The sequence below is a fragment of the Papio anubis genome, chromosome 5, assembly GCF_008728515.1.
Source record: "Papio anubis isolate 15944 chromosome 5, Panubis1.0, whole genome shotgun sequence".
Classification (NCBI taxonomy): domain Eukaryota; kingdom Metazoa; phylum Chordata; class Mammalia; order Primates; family Cercopithecidae; genus Papio; species Papio anubis.
In genome coordinates, this window is record NC_044980.1 from 66,891,862 (window position 1) to 66,910,881 (window position 19,020).

At 42.1% G+C, this 19,020-nt stretch overlaps 1 protein-coding gene across 5 annotated transcripts in view; it reads left to right on the top strand.

Moving 5' to 3' along the window:
• The window catches only part of ARHGEF28 (Rho guanine nucleotide exchange factor 28), a 313,224-nt gene that overhangs the window by 257,428 nt on the left and 36,776 nt on the right, over positions 1 to 19,020 (top strand). For all 5 annotated transcript variants that reach the window (XM_021939454.2, XM_009208611.4, XM_021939453.2 and 2 more), the window contains 8 exons: positions 271 to 347; positions 5,607 to 5,785; positions 6,751 to 6,842; positions 7,971 to 8,153; positions 11,879 to 12,010; positions 15,049 to 15,149; positions 18,125 to 18,163; positions 18,258 to 18,305. In XM_021939454.2, coding sequence (XP_021795146.2) covers positions 271 to 347; positions 5,607 to 5,785; positions 6,751 to 6,842; positions 7,971 to 8,153; positions 11,879 to 12,010; positions 15,049 to 15,149; positions 18,125 to 18,163; positions 18,258 to 18,305 — 851 coding nt within the window. The remainder of the gene's footprint in view (positions 1 to 270; positions 348 to 5,606; positions 5,786 to 6,750; positions 6,843 to 7,970; positions 8,154 to 11,878; positions 12,011 to 15,048; positions 15,150 to 18,124; positions 18,164 to 18,257; positions 18,306 to 19,020) is intronic.

Consider the following 19,020-nt stretch of genomic DNA (forward strand, 5'->3'; position numbering starts at 1 on the left):
CCTTTTTTATGGGTATTTTTCTTCTATTTTGAAAGTGACTACATTAAACTTTGCTGGAGATTTACCTATACCTACAGCTACACACAAACATGCACACTTAAAGACAGCTTTCTATTAAATTGTTAATAGCATATATCTTTGGCTATCATAACACAGGTGTTTTTTAATAAAAGTTTAATACTTACACTAAATGTTAGTCTTTTTATTTTTATTAAGTTTATTTGAACTGTGGTTTGCTTCATTAATACTAGTAATGTTTTTTCTTTGAAGATATCCTAGCTCTACTTCTAACTGATGTGCTGCTCTTTTTACAAGAAAAAGACCAGAAATACATCTTTGCAGCCGTTGTAAGTATATGACCATGTGATGCATTTAAAAAATAGGTTTAATCACACATTTTCTTGAAAAATGCCTAAAATTCTTAGTGAAATAAAATAGTCACAGGGAAGTATATGCTTATGTTACGTTTCCATTATTATTTGTGATTGCAGTGTTTAGAGACAAGCATCTCAGTAGGTTAAATTAGCATGGTAAGTGTTGCTTCATGACAACCAGGGCTGGTACTTAGCTGTTTCGGCAGCGTAACCAACTGTGAGAATATTGCAGTCCTTCAGTAGTGGTTAGTGAACGGGCACTGCTCTGAGCCTCCCAAATGTCCCCATACCATCTAGTTATCTTGGTCTCTCCTCCAGACTCCTCTCTTCCCTGCTCCTTCGGCCCCAAAACCCCTTCCCTTAGATCCAGCAACGAAAATGTGAATGCTGGGCACAGCTGATCTCTTCCAGCACTGGGCTTTCTCCATGCCCATTGGCCCTGCTCTCCCACTTACTAACCCTGTGACTGCCATCATGTGCCTTCCGCCAGACAAGGGATACCATCCTGATGCTTAAATGTTTAGAGAAGATTCTTTCTTCTTTTTACTATAGTAGCTTCTAAAGACAGTGTATGAAACTATTTTTGTAGTGTGTTAGAGTAATCTAATTTCTAGCACATAGACTTAGACTAGCAATAAAATGAGAATTTAAGACATTTTGTATAGTCGAGTTACACTAGCAATAAAATCAGTATTTTATGACATTTACTACATGGCATCTGATTGGTCCAAATGACTTAGAGAAGGACGATATTGCCAGTTAATTCCTTGTTAGCATCATGGAGCATCAGACCCCGTTGGAGGAAAGAATCCAAGACACATAATAGCAATATGGGCAGTGTAATGGTGGCTCCCTAAAACGCTAGTGCTTATCATCCACTGAATGTTAGGACATTTGGGTACCATTAGCAGATACCATTAATTCCAATCAATTTTGGCAAATTCAAAGCTTAATGTGGCTTCTGTTACCTCGTTCAGAGAAAACAAAGAAGCATGTCTATCCAGGGATGAGATTCTGGGAAAGAGGCGGGAGCCGTGCCTCATCTGCCGCTGTGTACTAGGCAGGCTGACTTGAGAGGCTTCTTCATCCTGTTTGGCACATTCCCTTTCATCAACACAATGATGTTGAGTTGTATAAAGGTCAAAGACATTTTCACAGAGCTACACTAGAGGATAATAAGAAGACTTAAAGAAGTCTCTACGTTCCCAATCGATTTGAACTGTATTACAAATTTCATGAAAACCTATTGGTTTGTCCAGTGGCTTCTCTAGGCTGTTATCTGAGATGCTTAGAGATTCTCTGAAAGAACATGAGAAAATAAGTGGGAAGGTGGGGACCATTTTGTTTAACCTGTGGGATGGTGAGGGCTATGTAGGAAGAGGAAACAGATTCACATCTTTATAGAAACCAATGCTTCTTTAAAACCAAAGACCTAAAAGAAAAGCAAATTCTGCTTCTTGGATGATGTTACCGGACAGATGTCCTGCTGATTGATCATGAAGTAGATAACATAAAGACAACTACATTGTTTTTTAGGACAAGGTAGCATATGGATTCAGATCCTGTAATGCTCAACTTAGAGCGTGACTTGCAATGTGATTCTTTCCCTCTTGTCTCATATGACCTCCTGAGGCATTATCTGTGCTACCCTTAGACCACATTTACCATTAAGTGGGGTATTAGGAATGCAATCCACCAAATGGGAGAATGAAGACAGTTACAACCTAGCTCTTCTTGGTGGAATGTGTTTGGCTATGGACAACAGTAAAATGTTACTGATACTGTTTTTTAAAGATGTTAACCTGACAGGTAGCTGCATTCATAAATGACAGCTAAGCCCTTGGTGGTATCAGAGAGCAAAAGAGAAAGCATCATTTTATCCTTGAAGAGTCAGGTGCACCCTACTGTTCATACACTCCTGAGTTACATCTATCTGACAACAGCCCATGTGTCACAATATCTTATAGTTTAAATTGTAGGGAATTGAAGCATTTGGCTAGCGGTATACAGATATCTGGATTTCCTAGTTCTCATCCTAGAATTTTAGAAAGTTTCCCTCATGCTAGTATAGGTGAGATTCTCCACTCCTTGTGCCCTTTAGAAAAAACTTCTTCCTCAGGTGCTTGTCTTGCTGTATGTTACAGAAGACGTGATTAATTTGGAAATAGCCAGAAGATTAACAGCTGAAAGTAACAAGAGGATGGAGTAGTGGGTCCCTACAAGAAAGTTTTGCTTTGTTTTTGTTTTTATAAAGGACTCAGCTGGAAATTGGGGCAAAGCCCAAACCCACAAAATGTGTAAGAAAAAGTAGATGTGTTCACTAAGTCTTAGAATACTGAGACTAGGAGGAATCTCTTGAACATCAAAGAAGGCAAATTCAAAAGGAGCAAACAACCAAGACATAGTGAACATGTGGACTTGCAAGCTGAAGTTCCAAATAGGAAGCAGTCTCAAAATCTCTGTATCATGGCGGGGTGCGGTGGCTCACACCTGTAATCCCAGCACTTTGGGAGGCCGAGGTGGGTGGATCACGAGGTCAGGAGATCGAGACCATCCTGGCTAACACAGTGAAACCCCGTTCTACTAAAAATAAAAAAAATTAGCCAGGCTTGGTGGCAGGCGCCTGTAGTCCCAGCTACTCGGGAGGCTGAGGCAGGAGAATGGCGTGAACCCAGGAGGCGGAGCTTGCAGTGAGCCAAGATCGCGCCACTGCACTCCAGCCTGGGCGACAGAGTGAGACTCCATCTCAAAAGATAAAAATAAAATAAAATAAATAAATAAAATGTCTTTATCGCAATGGAATCCTTGAATAGTAGAATCAGCACAGAATGGATACGGTGTAACAATACAGCTAAGCGTAGCAGTTCCTTTCCTCTTCTCCTATATTAGAGGTCTTCAACTCCTAATGCCTGTAGGGATTGGGCAGAAGTGTGATTGAGTGAACATGACAGGGTCAGAAGCGAGGAGACAATAGAAAGTTGTAGGGACTGTAGTGAAAAGTGAGTCTGTGCCCTGTCTCAAAGATGGCAGGGATTATTGGGCTATAGCCAGTGTTTTAAAATGGGAATATGGGCCCAGGATTGCTAATCTTCTGCTTTCCCCAAGAACTCAGAAATCTAAAGGTTTTAAAAAGTGATATCCCCTAGTATTTAAATACCAAGAACTTATTTTTAAACTTTGTTTGTTAAATGCCGTGGCACAAATAAAACATCTCTGCAAGCTGGGTTAGGCCTTTGCATCACTAGTGTTTGACATCTACCTCCAAGGCAGACATGCTACTTCCATTCCTGGAGAGTTAATTGAATTTTTGCTCATCTCCAGTGTTTGTGCGTGGTTAGTATAAATACCGATGGACAGGTTCCTATGCCCCCTGGTCTGATGGTGATCGAATGAATGCTACTTTCCTTGCACTTACCTGTTCTTCACTTTGAAAAGATCTTACCCTGCCACCTCCCCTCCCCTGCAACACTAACCAACTAGTTCAAATAATTTCACTCTTGCTCATGTCTTAAGCAAGTAAACCTACTCTGCCTTTTTATATACAGAGGCTGTTTACTTTGTCAGCTGAGGAAGCTAAAACTGCACATGGAATCAGGGAAACAGATAAGGTCTTGGGAGTAGGTCCATAATAGAATAAGCCAGATTACCAATGCTCCAAGGATCTCCCTAATTAGAGAGGGCAGTATTCCAACAACTCTGCCATGGGGCTGCTTTTGCTTCCATTTTCAGAGGCTGAGCACAGGGCCGCATAGACCAGTGGTCTTGTCTCATCATATTTTTTTCTCTCATGCTACTCTGAGAAGCATGGGGTGAGGAGGTACTCTGGGTCACTATGGCACACAGCATCAGATGTGGCCAAGTTGTATGATGCTGGGAAAGCTAACAAGCCAGCACCAAGGAGTCAGCAGTGAGGGGACTGTGGCTTGTTCTGGATAAAGGCGTTGCTTAGTCCATGATGGTGAAGCAAAACCACACACTGTAACCAGCTCTGTAAACAGTGGTGGAAGCCACAGACCAAAGAAGAATTCTTCATGTTATCCCCCAAACTGTTCATCCTGAAGTCATTCTTTTCACCATTCTTTCAACTACATCTACCTACCAGGCATCATCAGTGTGCTGTTCCTCTTTCAATCCCCAGTGTTTAGAAAGGGACATTGGAGGATCACAGTAGATGCTGATAGAAGAGGTGGTTTAATCATGGCGTACATGCCAAATTTTAGACTTTCTTCCTATTACCCTCTAGTGGACTTATGTGAAACTAGTCCTACCAACATTTATTGAGTGCCTACTCTATGCAAGGCTATGTGCTAGGCGCATGAAGATGAATGAGACCCATTCCCGCCCACCAAGGGCTCATCTGCTAGGTGAGAAGAGGCAAGAACTTGTAGGCATTTTGTTGCTGTGGCCCACATGACAGTAGCAAAAAGGATTGGTTATGCCTGGGGAGTCGAAGGTCTTACCACCTATTCGTATCTTTTATAGTCCACGGGCTGGGCTTCTGAGTTTCTGGGCTTCTTTTCAGTTACCTCATTGAAACAATATTGCAAGTCAAATGGACTTTTTAGGGCCTCCATCCTTCTCAATCTCTTTGTGACATTTGACACATGAGTTTCCTATCTCATGCTGTCTTAGAAAAACTCCTGCCTTGACTATGGCATTTTGATATTTTTCTTCTCTGATTGTTCTGTATTTTAAACAGTTCAATTTTTAAAACAACCAATTCCTTTTTTTTTTTTTTTTGAGACAGAGTCTTGCTCTATTGCCCAGGCTGGAATGCACTCACTGCAACCTGCACCTCCAAGGTTCAAGCAATTCTCGTGCCTCAGCCTCCCAAGCAGCTGGGACTACAGGCGCACACCACCACATCCAGCTAATTTTTGTATTTTTAGTATAGACGGGGTTTCACCACATTGGCCAGGCTGGTCTTGAACTGCTGACCTCAGGTGATTCACCTGCCTCAGCCTCCCAAAGTGCTGGTATTATAGGAGGGAGCCATGCCCAGCCTAAACCACCAGGTCTTAAGGATGAGCATTCCCGTAATTCCTCTTTTTCCATCCTCTCTTTTCCATACCGTCTCCTTGGGAGATTGTATCAACGTCTACAGCTCTTTTGAAAAGATTGGAAGTGGAGAAAGGTTTACCTACTACCGTTGCTTCCTTTAGCTCATGTTTTACGAGAGCCTTACTTTAGCTAGGATGCTGTTTCATCTGCGCACCTTCCTATTTTATGTAGGATCAGAAGCCATCAGTTATTTCCCTTCAAAAGCTTATTGCTAGAGAAGTTGCTAATGAGGAGAGAGGAATGTTTCTGATCAGTGCTTCGTCTGCTGGTCCTGAGATGTATGAAATTCATACCAATTCCAAGGAGGAACGCAATAACTGGATGAGACGGATCCAGCAGGCTGTAGAAAGGTAACATTTCCTTCTGTCCATAATCTATGGAACAGAGTTGTTCAACTGGGGAAAGTATTCTAACCATGTCTTCCTGCATGAAAACTTTGCCTCTGCCAGAATGGTCTGCTCCCTGCCCCCTGCACCTGCCTGCGATAGCCCCCCATCTGCAGCTTTCTCCTCCACGCCTCCCTGCATGTAATGCCCGCACCTCCCTCTGCCTGTGTGTGCCCTGCCAGGCGTTGATGCAGCTCGGGCCTCCCCTCCTCCATGAGGACCTCTTCAGTCCTGGTGATCTCTTTCTTGCCTGAAATTCTTTAACACCTGCTCACTAAAGCATTTACTCAATGCTTCTTATATACTGCCTTGTAGCTATTATCTTTTTTATGTACATACGTGTGTGTTTCTTTAATTAGATTGGAAGCTCCTCGAGGGCAGGGGTCAATGTCTTATGTTTCTCTGTGTGCCTAGTGCTGAGAAATCATTCAATAAATGTTTCTGAATTGGTGGATCTAAGTATTCTAAGTCAATTTATTCCTCATTACTTGTGCAAGGACAGTTTTTATAATTGGGAGCACAAGGGTGGAGGAGATCATTCTCAACAGTAATTTAATTAGTTAGATCCTGAAGTTATATACAATTTCTGTACCTCCACTGCACCTCATCTGATCTGGCACCCCACTTCTATTCCCTAAAATTCTTATACTTTATTCCCATTATGGGTGTGTGTGGTGAGTGTGTTTGTGTTCACTGGAATATTTGAGTCATCCCACACCGCTGATTTTGAGAGTCATGTAATGTTATGCAAGATTTTTTGTATTCTCAAGAAAACAAGTCTCTGGCCAGGGGGCATGATGCATTCCCTTTATGCTGAAATTTTCTCCCTTTATGAATAAATCCATTGCCAAGTTCCCAAGTTTTTCCAATGAATCTACAGATACTTGCATTTGGTTTCAGTTGTGTCTCCTGACTATTGTCTTTTAAAGTTGTCCTGAAGAAAAAGGGGGAAGGACAAGTGAATCTGACGAAGACAAGAGGAAAGCTGAAGCCAGAGTGGCCAAAATTCAGCAATGTCAAGGTACAGTGCAGGCACTTCTGGCTCCCTGATCGTGGTGTTCTCCTGGGTGTTGGGAAAGCCTGAGTGTCATGAACAGGAGGTTATAACTACATGATTCATCCTGTGCACCTGAGGCCCACTTGCACCACCCTCCCAAGAAACACTGAAAACCAAAAACTTACACTAGAAATGCTCAAATAAGATGACATTCTCTTCACTTCCACCTTAGTGATTAAAATGGATGTAAAAAATGCACATGAAACAATAGCTGTGGGCAGTGTGGTACAGAGGAATGTTGGAGTTACTTGTCTCATGGTTTAATTTTAGGTCTCAACACTGTCATGTCAATGACTTTGGACAAAGAACCCAACAGATCTGGTCCCCAGTTTCCAAGTTTGTGAAAGAAGGAGATTAGACTAGCTCAGTGATTTTCAACTCTGGTTTGACATTGGAATCAGTTGAGAGGTCTTTAAAAATACGAATACCTGGGCCTCACCCTCCACCAATTGAATACGAATCTGTGGCCGGTGGGATGTAGACTTTGGGGTTTTCAGCTCTCCCAAGGTGACTTTGAAGCACAGAGGAGACTGAGAATTCCTGGATTCAATGCTGGTTAAGGTCCCTTTGAGCTTTAAGAATTCTGCAATATGTTGAAATCTGAGGACAATGATGCATGCAAAGATGGGCAAAGAAATTGGATGTTTAGAAACAAAAACTTAAACCAGTATGTTTGGTTTTGACCAAAACTGGCTGAAGCCTGTGCCGTTCCAGGCATTTGTATTGTTCACTCATCATGGACGGGACTACCTCAATTTTCATTCCCAAGCTTAATGTTTAGTCTTAATAGAAACCAGCCTGAATAAACAAAGAATAGCTTTGCAAATTTTCTGAAATTAAGGGACTGAGAAAGGAACCTTATTTACAGAAAAGACAATGGAAGCTGAGAAAGTTGTTAAGTCACTTGCTGGAGGCCAGAGTCACTAAGCAGCATGGTCAGGACTGATACCTGCATCTACCCTACTCATCAGCCTGGGCTTTCTCTTGGAGGTCATACTGCTTGCTAATTAGCTACATCTTTTTCGTGGACTTTCACATTAGTGGTAGTATTCATGTTAGTGATAATCTTCTCTGGTAAATACTATTTCATAGAAATACTCACTAACCAAGACCAACAAATTTGTGCGTATTTGGAGGAGAAGCTGCATATCTATGCTGAACTTGGAGAACTGAGTGGATTCGAGGACGTCCATCTAGAGCCCCACCTCCTTATTAAACCTGACCCAGGCGACCCTCCCCAGGCAGCCTCATTACTGGCAGCAGCACTGAAAGAAGGTAAGTCGCTTTGAGAAGGGTTTGGGTTGACACGTTCAGAAAATGTTTATTGAACACCTACTATGTGCCTTGCACTGTGGTCTTGGTGCTGAGGATACAGCAGAACAAGACAAGGTCCTTACTCAGCTAGAACTTGTATTTCTAGAAACACCAAATATAAAGAAATAAATATGTCAGATTGTATCAAGTGCTATGAAGAAAAATAAGCAGTATAAGGGGGAGAGAGGGTGATGGAGTTGGGATGGCTCTGTTTTAGATAGGGGGGTCAGGGAAGGCCTCTTTGATATAATGATGTGTAAGTGGACATGAAGGAAGAAAGCCGAGTGATATCTTGAGGGAGAGTCTTCCAGGTATAGGGAATGGCCGGCACAAAGGTCCTGGTGCAGGGAAGTGCCAGGCTCGCCTGAGGAGCAGGCAGGGCAACAGCACAGGCAGAGGGAAGGGAGGGTGGAGTGAGCAGTGCAGGGGATGAGTCCAGGGTTCTATGAGTCCAGGGTTCACTAGGTCTCAGGTTGCATGGCAGGAGAGGAGGACTTGGAATTTCATCCTGCGTGGGATGGGAAGCATTAGAGAATTTTGAGTGGAGCAGGGACTTGACTTGTGGTTTGAAAGGTACCTCCTGACTGCTGTGTGATGAATAGGCTTAAGGGGGCGAAGTGCAGATGTTGGTAATAACAATGGGAGATGGTGGCCGAGGTCGGGTGAAGGGCACGATCATTGGAGATGAGAAAGTCCAGAGGATGAGAGGCCAGGGTGATGGAAGGACTAAGTTTATAGAATTGAAAATATTGAGAATTTTGACAGGATTAGCATTGGTGGGATGCGGAGAACTTGTGCCGTGTGCTGACTCATTCAGAGAAGGCAGGCGAGTGGCTGAAGGTCTATAGAGGAAAATCAACAAGGAACGGTAGTGAGCAGTATGACCGGAGGGCAGGAGCTTCAAGGCAGAAAGGAGTTGAAGAAGAGGTGGAGATAATGGTCTGGAAGTGACAGTGGGACAAAGGGCTTCGGAGATAAACCAGCCACCTCCTGAGAGACTGGCAGGAAATGCTGTTGTACAGAAGAAGGGCTGGTAAATTACAGACCACGGACTGCACACGTCCCACCACCTGCTTTTGTAAGTTTAGTTTTACCAGAACTCAGCCACATCTGCTTGTTTATGTGTCGCTTGTGGCTACTTTTTCCTACAGTGGCAGAGATGAGCAGTTTTGACAGACTGTTTAGTCCACAAAACCTAAACTATTAACTGGCTCTTTGCAGAAAATGTTTGCCAGCCTCTGGTTTAGAATCTCAGAATATTAGCTCTGGAAGAGAATTTAGAAATCTTAGAATCAGCCATCTTTATTTCCCAGTTGAGGAAACTGAGGTCTTGAGAAGGGCATAGAGGTCTGAAGTAGGGTTCACTGATAGAACCCCTCATCTATCTGTTTCTCAGATATCCACTGAGCATCTACCTTGTACTGTTGCTGGTGCTTGGGAGGCAGTGATGCTTTTGTAAAACTTTTAGTGATGAAAGACAGACAATACTTAAGGAAAAAAGAGAACTTCGGATAGTTATCTATCCCAAACATAATGGGATTGTGATAAGGTGAAGGTGTTGCTTCAGAGAGATTAGCCTAAAGACCTCTTTTTGAGATGAGGATTGAGAAATGAGAAGCCAGCTGTCTCAAGAGCTTGGGGAGGATCATTTTGGGCAGAGAGAAGGAAGTGCAAAGCCCCTGAGGCTGCAGTGAGCTTCACGTGTTTAAGGAAAGAAAGGAGGCCAGGGTGGCAGATGTCAGCATGGATCACCATTAAATGAGGTGATGTGGGCCAGCCAGGCTGGGATCGGACCATTGTAGGCCATGTGTAAATAATTTTAAAAGAGGATGTTATTCCAAACATGATGGAAAGCATTGGAAGCTTTGAATCATGGGTGTGGCGTGATCTTATTTATGTCTTAACTCACTGGCTGCTGAATGGACAAGAGACTAGAAGGAGACAAATCTGCCTGGAGACCTATTAGGAAGTAATAACAGAAGTTGAGATGAGCCTTAGTCTAGACCAGTGCCATTGACAATGGGAGCAGAGAGAAGAGGCCGAGTCAAGATATATTTTAGAAATAAAAAGAAACTTCCAAGTGGGTTGACAAGAAGCAGTGACCTCCCTCATTATCTTTGATAAAGCCTTGATCAAATAGATCGCCCACTCTCAGTATCAGCCAGTGGCTTTAACTTTCTCCCCCACCAAAACTTTCATTAACGCTGAGTTGTACGCCCATCTGCTTCCATTCCTCTGGTACACTGTGACAGAGGTGCCAGGGCAGCAGCGGACCCAGCTGCTTAGAACCCAGAGCAATGGAGGTGCTGCCTTAGCTGCAGTTGGATAATCCACCCTCGGTCACTGACCATGCAGCACCAGCGGCAGCTGAAAGATTAAGCAGGAGTTCTTATCAGAGTGAGGGAGTTATCTTCTGACAAAAAACCAGTTCCGTAGTGCACCTTGAATGGTCTCCTTGGGACTTCACTCTGCTGGACAGCTTTTCCTCCTTCCTTTCTTTTCTTCTGTCTCTGCCTCTTGAAACCCATCCATCCTTCCAGGTCCTGCTCAGTTTTCACCTCCTGTAAAAACATATTCCGAATCCTGCTAGCTAATAGAATGCTCTTCCTCCTCCACGCTGCAGTAGCATTTATGATGCTCTAATAAAGCTGATGGAGATGAGTGCTGAACACTTGCTTCTGCATAGCCTAGTGAGCCATGTATGTCTCTTTCCTCCTCCAATCTGTAAACTACCCTCTTAGTTGTTAAATGCCCAATAGCCCCTAGAACAGGTGCTTGTTTAAAATACAAATCCTGTTTTCTCCTCCAGAGAATCAAATCCAGTAAGTCTAGAGCCAAAGACTGGGAATCTGTATTTCTAAAGAAAAGTGTAGGGAAAATACTCTTTTGAGGAATAGCTAATATTTCTGAGTAACAGGTTTTAAAATTTTAATGCCTGGTATGTTTATACTAACTGAATGACAGGAAGTTTTTAGGCCTACCAATTTACTGAAAGTTGCATTTGAGATATTTTTATATAATGGGTTTATAGTTTTTTATTGAGTTAATTCTCTGTTGTAAAATGATGCTAAAAGTATTGGTCTAGATTAAAGGTCTGCAAACTTTTCCTATAAAGGGCCAGATATGAAGTATTTTGGGTTTTGTAAGTCACAGTCTCTGGGATGCAGTGGTGTGTGTGCATGTGTGTGTGTGAGTGCGCGCGCAGGCACATGCCCGTGTTTTGACAACCTTTAAAAATGTAAAAATCGGCCGGGCGCGGTGGCTCAAGCCTGTAATCCCAGCACTTTGGGAGGCCGAGACGGGCGGATCACGAGGTCAGGAGATCGAGACAATCCTGGCTAACACGGCGAAACCCCGTCTCTACTAAAAAATACAAAAAACTAGCCGGGCGAGGTGGCGGACGCCTGTAGTCCCAGCTACTCAGGAGGCTGAGGCGGGAGAACGGCATGAACCTGGGAGGCGGAGCTTGCAGTGAGCTGAGATCTGGCCACTGCACTCCAGCCTGGGCGACAGAGCGAGACTCCGTCTCAAAAAAAAAAAAAAAAAAAAAAATGTAAAAATCATTTTTAGCCCCTGGGTCATATAAAAACAGGGACAGGCCAAATGCAATTTGCCAACTCCTGGTCTAGATTAAATATATACCTATCTTTGTTTTTTAGATTTATTTTTGTTTTTCTCTATCTTAGCTGAGAGCCTACAAGTTGCAGTGAAGGCCTCACAGATGGGCGACGTGAGTCAATCACGCGAGGACAGCTGTGGAGACTCTGTCTTGGTGGACACACTCAGTTCTCATGATGTACCAGGATCACCGACTGCCTGTAAGTGAAAATGCAGGCCTTGGCAATGAGCCCGAGCGCAGCCCCTGGAGCTTACAGTGGTCACATGAAGTAAAGGCAATGACTGTCTCTGGTTGAAGGGGACTTGATATATTTTTTTAAATTAGAAAAACACTGAGAATAAATATGCTAGCCTAAATGAATATCATATGCATATAATAATGACACTGGGGTTTCAAGTATGAGGATCTAAAGAGGAGTTGGTGGGTTATACTGCTCTGTTTGCCAGCCAAATGTTGGACCTTCCCCAACACCTACTCTGCCTCATTTTTGATATGATTTATTGAATACACTTTTGAAAGCACTTTTTAACTTTTCTGGTTTTTTAAAGAGGGAGTCCCTGCAGTTGATTACAGAACAAGCACTTAAACCTAATCTCATGTGCATCAACTGAGAAAACAGCTCAGAAAACCGGAAATATACACACGGCTCCCTCCGCCTCCCTCCTTTCTCCCTCTCTCTCTGTCTCTCACACGCCAAGTTTAGTGTATGGTTAAAGCGGAAGTGCCAGAAAATTCTTGATCTGTGCCATCCTACACATTAGTGCATGTCAGAATTCATTTATTAAAACACTGTTTCGATACATTTTAAATATAAAAAAATAGGACGTAGAGAGTTGGTTTAGGTGATTTCCCAGAACCTAGCTATCCTGTTACATGTATAGTTGTAGGCTACTTAGTTCCAGAAAGGTTTCTAAGATAAAAGCATAAAGAGTATACTTTTCATCCTGTGCAGGTGGTAATGACCTTACTTCCACAAGGTCTTATGTGCGTAAGATAAAATGGATAAAATGTCTTCAATAGTTAGAGATTGGAAGGTTAAATTGAACTCAGAACTTCTTTAACAACATCCCTTGATTAAGATATATAGACGCAGTATAGCTTTTTAATTCTATACTTCTTTTTTCCTTTTTTAAATACCAGCACCACTAATTATCTTCCTCTGTCAAGTTCTGCTTTATCTAATCCTGGGTTTCTATTTTCAGAATGCGCACATATGTTTTTCATTTTGACACAGCCCAGATTCATCAGGGGAGTTGTACTGCCCTGGGTGATTTCCTTTTAAAAGAAGAACCTCATTATGCCATTGAGGAGGCTCTGTCTAAAAATACATGCAGGGATCTGCTGCTCTCAGCCTCGCCCCAGGGACAGCTGGAGAGGCTCCGCTCCGCAGCTGCCTGAGCCCGTGGCCGAGCCTTCCCTCCCTTCAGGCCAGGCAGTGAAGGTCTCCTTGTGTGTATCCACATCTCTCCTGACTGGGGAGAGTTTCAAATGGGACACACGTGGCATTTGCCAGAACCATTGAGAGGCTCTTTAGAGGGGTCTGATATCGGGATTCAGGCAGAGGAAGTACTGAAGCAGGCTAGTGGGGTCCTGTACCCCAAGGCCTCTTCAGTTCCGGGTCAGACTGGAACATGGTGCTATGAGAGTTTGATTCTCTTTATAAAGTTGTTCAAGGCGCAAGGCTATTCCTAAATGAAGGTCTGCAACTGTGACGGAATGGGTCGGTTCTGCGAGTGACTTGGAGGACTGGGCTCTTTTGCATCAGGCTTACATCAGCCTGAGGTTATAAGCCAAGCAGACCGCTCTATTTTCAGTCTTCAGTATATATGATGAATATCTTCTACTTCTAGGAAAGTTCTGTCCACTGGAGACCCTCTAGCCCCCCTGAAACTGGATACAGGGACAGGGACCTGATCTGTGTTTTATTTTTCTGCCTTGTCATCAGCTTCTTTCCCATTTGATTTTCCTAATTTCTATGAGGGAGTGAGAAACAGAATGGTGAATTCTTTAGTGATGCCTTTGGCCACTCTTTAAGAGTTAGGAATAGCACCCAATAGTAGAACCATTTTTCAAATGACAGAGAAACCTATGAAATGTCCCCTCACTAAGTGAGTAAGTGCTGATCAACTTGAACAAAATGGACTTGTTTTCAGCTGATCTCATCTGAAGCCATTTCTATTTAGACAAAAATGTCTTTGTATTAGAAGAGGCCTTTGAAATCCTAGAGGACTCTCATTTTCCAAAGACATAAGTATTTTTATTAATTTAAAGAAAAACATTTCCTGTATTGGAAATAAAGTTCCCAGATGACACAATAAAAAATTATACAAATAGTGTCACAAAGTGAATATCCATTTTGTCAGGGTCAAGATTGGATATGGTTCTAATAAAACACTGTGTTTTGGGCTTTGAAAATTCTAGTTTTAATCAGTGCAAGGTGGGCACAGTTTAAGTTTTAACTGAGTTCACATGGGTAAAGAAATAAATAAAATCCTGCCAACAGAGATTTAATGGATGAAGTGAAATCTGTATTTGGTATTTAAAAATATTTCTGGACTAGTTTCTGTGTTTTCATAGGTTAAATACATAGTATTTGTAAATTTAAAGCATAAATAAGAAATGTGAGAAAAACAACACATTTAAAAATTGTTAAAAAATAAGTTATTCAGAGATAGGGACAGGTTCTTGGTTTGTATGACTATGAGACTGTGAAGTATGAGCCATCTCTGCCTTCCTAGAAAGACGTTTCCCTCCTCCTTCGGACTCCTCCTTCCTCCTAACCCTTGTTAATCGTCTGCTGCTCTTGCACTGGCCACAAGGGAGACTTTTTACAGACTTGGGTCTGCCAAGAGACCTTGCTTTGTTCTACAGCACCTGTTTTAAATTTCACCCTTCCCAGGAGGCTTTTTCCTATTAAGTGAGAGTGAGATGTAGAGTCTAACCTCTGTACCACAAACAACACACGAACACTTCAGCACAAGAAAGAAAAGCGCAAAGATGGTGATACGTTGTGCCCTTCGTCAGTTGCTGTCTGTTAGCCTGTAAGCCCCATGCGGGCAGGGACCACGTGCATTGCTCTGCGCTCATCCAAGCACCTCGTCTAAGAATACTCAATAGGTAGTATTTTGTGATGTTTCTTATTTTGAAATATGTGTCGGCCGTGTACAGGAGAACCCGATCGGCTGGCTGATGTTTGACGCTGTCCTTTTTGTTTCTGTCTTGATGGCGTGCTTCCAGCATTAGTCACAGGAGGGAGAGAAGAAAGAGGCTGTTCGGATGTGGATCCCGGGATCCAGGGTGTGGTAACCGACTTGGCCGTCTCTGATGCAGGGGAGAAGGTATTGTGAACTGATTTGTTAGTAAACGGCAGCGGTTACTGTGTATAATAAAATAGCCTCAGGTTCTGGTCTGTCATGGCAGTGAGTGGGACCAAGGTGCTTTTCTGAATTGTTCTCGATTGATTTAAATATTCATATTTAAACTTTCTAACTCATTTCTTCTTCAAATGTCCTTGCACTTCCTGTGTCATGTAGGTGTAAACAAAGCAATGATTGAAAAATTATTAAAAAGATTAAAAACTCTCCTGTGTATATGTGTGTCTGTGCTCTCTGACTTCTGGTCTTTCTGCCCTGCAAACCTTTGCTTCTCACGCACTATGTCTGGCAGCTCTGGCACCCGGGGGCCATTTTGCAACCAGATGGCGCCAAAGTAATTGAAACACCTTTTCCTTTGGAATATTCTTGCTTCTTTCACCTTCCTTGACCCTCCTCTCCTTGCACAGTTGATTTCCTGTCACCACCCACATTTCACCTACTTTTTTTGTGGTCAATTTTTAATTAATTTGACCAATTTTTCCTTGGGGCACAGCGATTCTAAATGTTTCTTTTTTGACTTATTGCTATATACATAGGTGTTAACTCTCTCTTTAAGAATTAAATACATAAAACTTCCTATTAATGTCCACTAAAAGTGAGATGTCAGAAATAGGGAAGGAATAAAATATGATTCTGGGAGGTGGCAAGTTGGCCTCTTCTGACTTGTCGGGGCTCCAGAGTTTAGCTTTCTCTGAAAGTGAATTAGGTACATTACTAGGTGCCAATATGTGTCAATGTGAAAAAATGGCAAATGTCAGATCTGCTCTTATATATACAACATATTTTACATATTATATACTTTTTGTGTATATTACATAGGACTGAGAAATCAAGTCCAGAACTTTTAAAATCCAGAGAAAAGACAGCTGTGACTGAGTGTTCTTTTTTAAACTTCACAGACCAAAATGAGCATAGGAATGTAATATTTTACTCTACTCCTTCTGATTGTAAGCTTTCTAATGTATTGCTTCTTAAAATGTTCCTGCTTTTCATCCTTTTCGGTGAAGACTTCACTTTTAAGTGTGAAATTTGTGGTGTCCAGCTGTGTTAATAGAAAAGAGAGAGTGAATTAGTAATAGTTTAATTTTGAATTCAAAGTTGGGTGGCTGCTACCCCTGAAGTCTCCCTCTCTCACTCCAGTTCAGCTACAGGTAGACAATTGAGGTTAAGTGTCCAGGTTCTTCTTTGGATTAAGCTATCTGCAAAATTTTTCTCTTAATAAGGCATTTTGAAAAATTAATAAATTAATAAACCCAGGTAAAGGGAAGGATCACTTGAAACCAAACTTTTAAAAGGTGTATAATGGATATTTTGTCATTAGCTTCCTCTACAAGGTAAGGTTAGAACAAATTTCTGAAATAATTTTTAAAAATGAAATTAACTCAAATGCAGAAATAATGGATAAATCACCAACTGCAGTTTTAAATATTCACCACAAGGTGGCGGAACAACTCCATTAAAAACGCGAAATTTCCTGTCTTGTGTCAAACCTAGTGGCTTTTGGGCATAACCACAGGTAGCACAGTCCAGCTCATTTCTATGGTTCTAATTTTTATAGACTATAAAAACTCTGTGCCATATGGTCTTACTACAGAATCAGTGGAGTGTGGATGGGCCAAGACAGAGCCAGAAGAGCTGCGAGAACGCCAACAATTCCTCTAGGGCGGGGGTTCTTAGAGCCTGTTCTCTCCCACAGGGTTGGGCACAGATCTAATGTCTTTAAGCTTCATCTCCTTTTTCAGCCTCTGTCCTTTCCCTATCAGAGGTGCTGCTTACAAGTGAAATCTTTAATTGGCAGTCCAGGGGAAGCAGAGGTCTGGCTAACTCATCCTGGCATCATCAGCCTAAACTAATTGAATTTAACAAGTTCAAAATTACCTGAGGACATGACCATGGCTGGCTGCTTTTTATGGCTTAAAATTAGATGTGCCCAGATGAAAGCAAGTAACATACAGGAGACTGTAGGCCCTTGAGGACAGGGTATCCGATGGTCTCCCATAGCATAAGGTGTGAAGTTTATAGTGGGTGATCGATATTGATTGAATGGCATGCCGTCGAGTTCAACTTAGAATCATTCACTCGTTGAGTGTCCATGCTACATCAGGCATCACTCTTATAATATGGAGCACACGGATAAAGTCTCGCTACTCACTGATTTGCATCCTAGGGAAAGAAGGCAGACAATAAATGAATAAACAAGTGTTCATTTCTGGAGACTGCAAACCATCACTATCCACATGTGCCCTTAATGTGTGCTGTCGAAGAGACAATGAATGAGGCATAGACCCTGTCCCTAAAGAACAGATGGTCTCCTGTGTCTGGTTCATGGCCTCTGCTGCTAGTACTTCTACTAAGGCAGTCACTGGTCTGGTGATCTCTGACTGTGGTGGGATCTAGAGCAGCCCAGCTAAGCATGCCCCTGTGGCCAGGGTCTGAGTCTGTTTTTTTTTTTTTTTTTTTTCCCCAACTGCTGTATATTTTGATATCATGAATCTCAAACATTGAGAAAAGGAGTTGAGGCCAGACATGATATAACTTCCAATCTGGCCTCTAGAATATAAAATGTCAGCCTGACCCAAAAGACAACCGCAATCCGAGCACAGAGAACTCAATTCACATTGTGGTTTGCACAAGGTAAATGTTGTCACTTGAGTTTTCAGGGTGTTCTTACTGTCATCCCTTGTTGTTTTAAGGGGTGATTGGGTGAAAATTGCCATGTATCTCAAACATCAACTTTGCGTGAAGGACGCTCTTGTTGTCAAGTGTTTGTTTAATTCTATAGGCTTTTATTTCTGGGAGGAAACTGAGTCAGTATAGATGAGGTAATCAAGTTTAGAGACAGCAAAGTGATTTACCCAAGTTATACATTTTGGGACACTACAGGGCAGCTTTTCAAAAGTAGAATGGTTATTCATTTTCTTGTTTTTTATGTATTTTAGGTGGAATGTAGAAATTTTCCAGGTTCTTCACAGTCAGAGGTGAGCTGCACATACCTTAAATGTATCACCAGCCTTTATTTGTGGAGAACGAAAGTTTTTTCAAGAATTTGACACTTATGATTTTGTTTTTCAGATTATACAAGCCATACAGAATTTAACCCGTCTCTTATATAGCCTTCAGGTAACTACCCTCCTCTAATCTTTGACCTTGTGAATGTTTCTCTTAATGCAATTCTCTTTGATGATTCCCAGACTTTAAAAATGAGAAAAAGTGAGAGGTAGGGAATGATCTTAAAAGAATGGCAACCTTCTAAGTATGATGTGTTGGACTCACATGGTTTTGTAATCAGAGGCAACACCATGACTACATTTTATACCATTCTTCTCTGAAATAATAAAACAGTTCATATCTTTAAAAAATATTGATGAATATGATCTGGCTTGACATTTACAATGAAACTCTTAGGTGAGTATAGCATGACTTCACATTTTCTGATGAAAACCTAAATTCACACCTAAACAACTTTGACTTCTCCATGTGGCCATCAGCCTTTAGAGTAGTTAAGTAATTCATATGTTGCTTTACTCTTTTGTTTGTTCATCCACTCAACATTTATAAATTTATTAATGTTGAGGGGATGAACACGTGGTGCCTGTCTCTGTGCTGAGTATGCTGAGGGCTGAGCACACAAAGGCAAATGAGCCACACAGCCTGCTCTCAAATGGCTTACTGTCTTTCAAGGAAAAGCAGACATTTAAAAAAAATCATGCTTGCATTTAGGATTAAATGGTGGGATGATCCCTTAGGCTGGGGTCTCCAAACCCCTAGGTGCAGAGTGGTACCCATCTAGGATGCACAGCAGGAGGTGAGCCAGGGGCAAGTGAGCCGTACCACC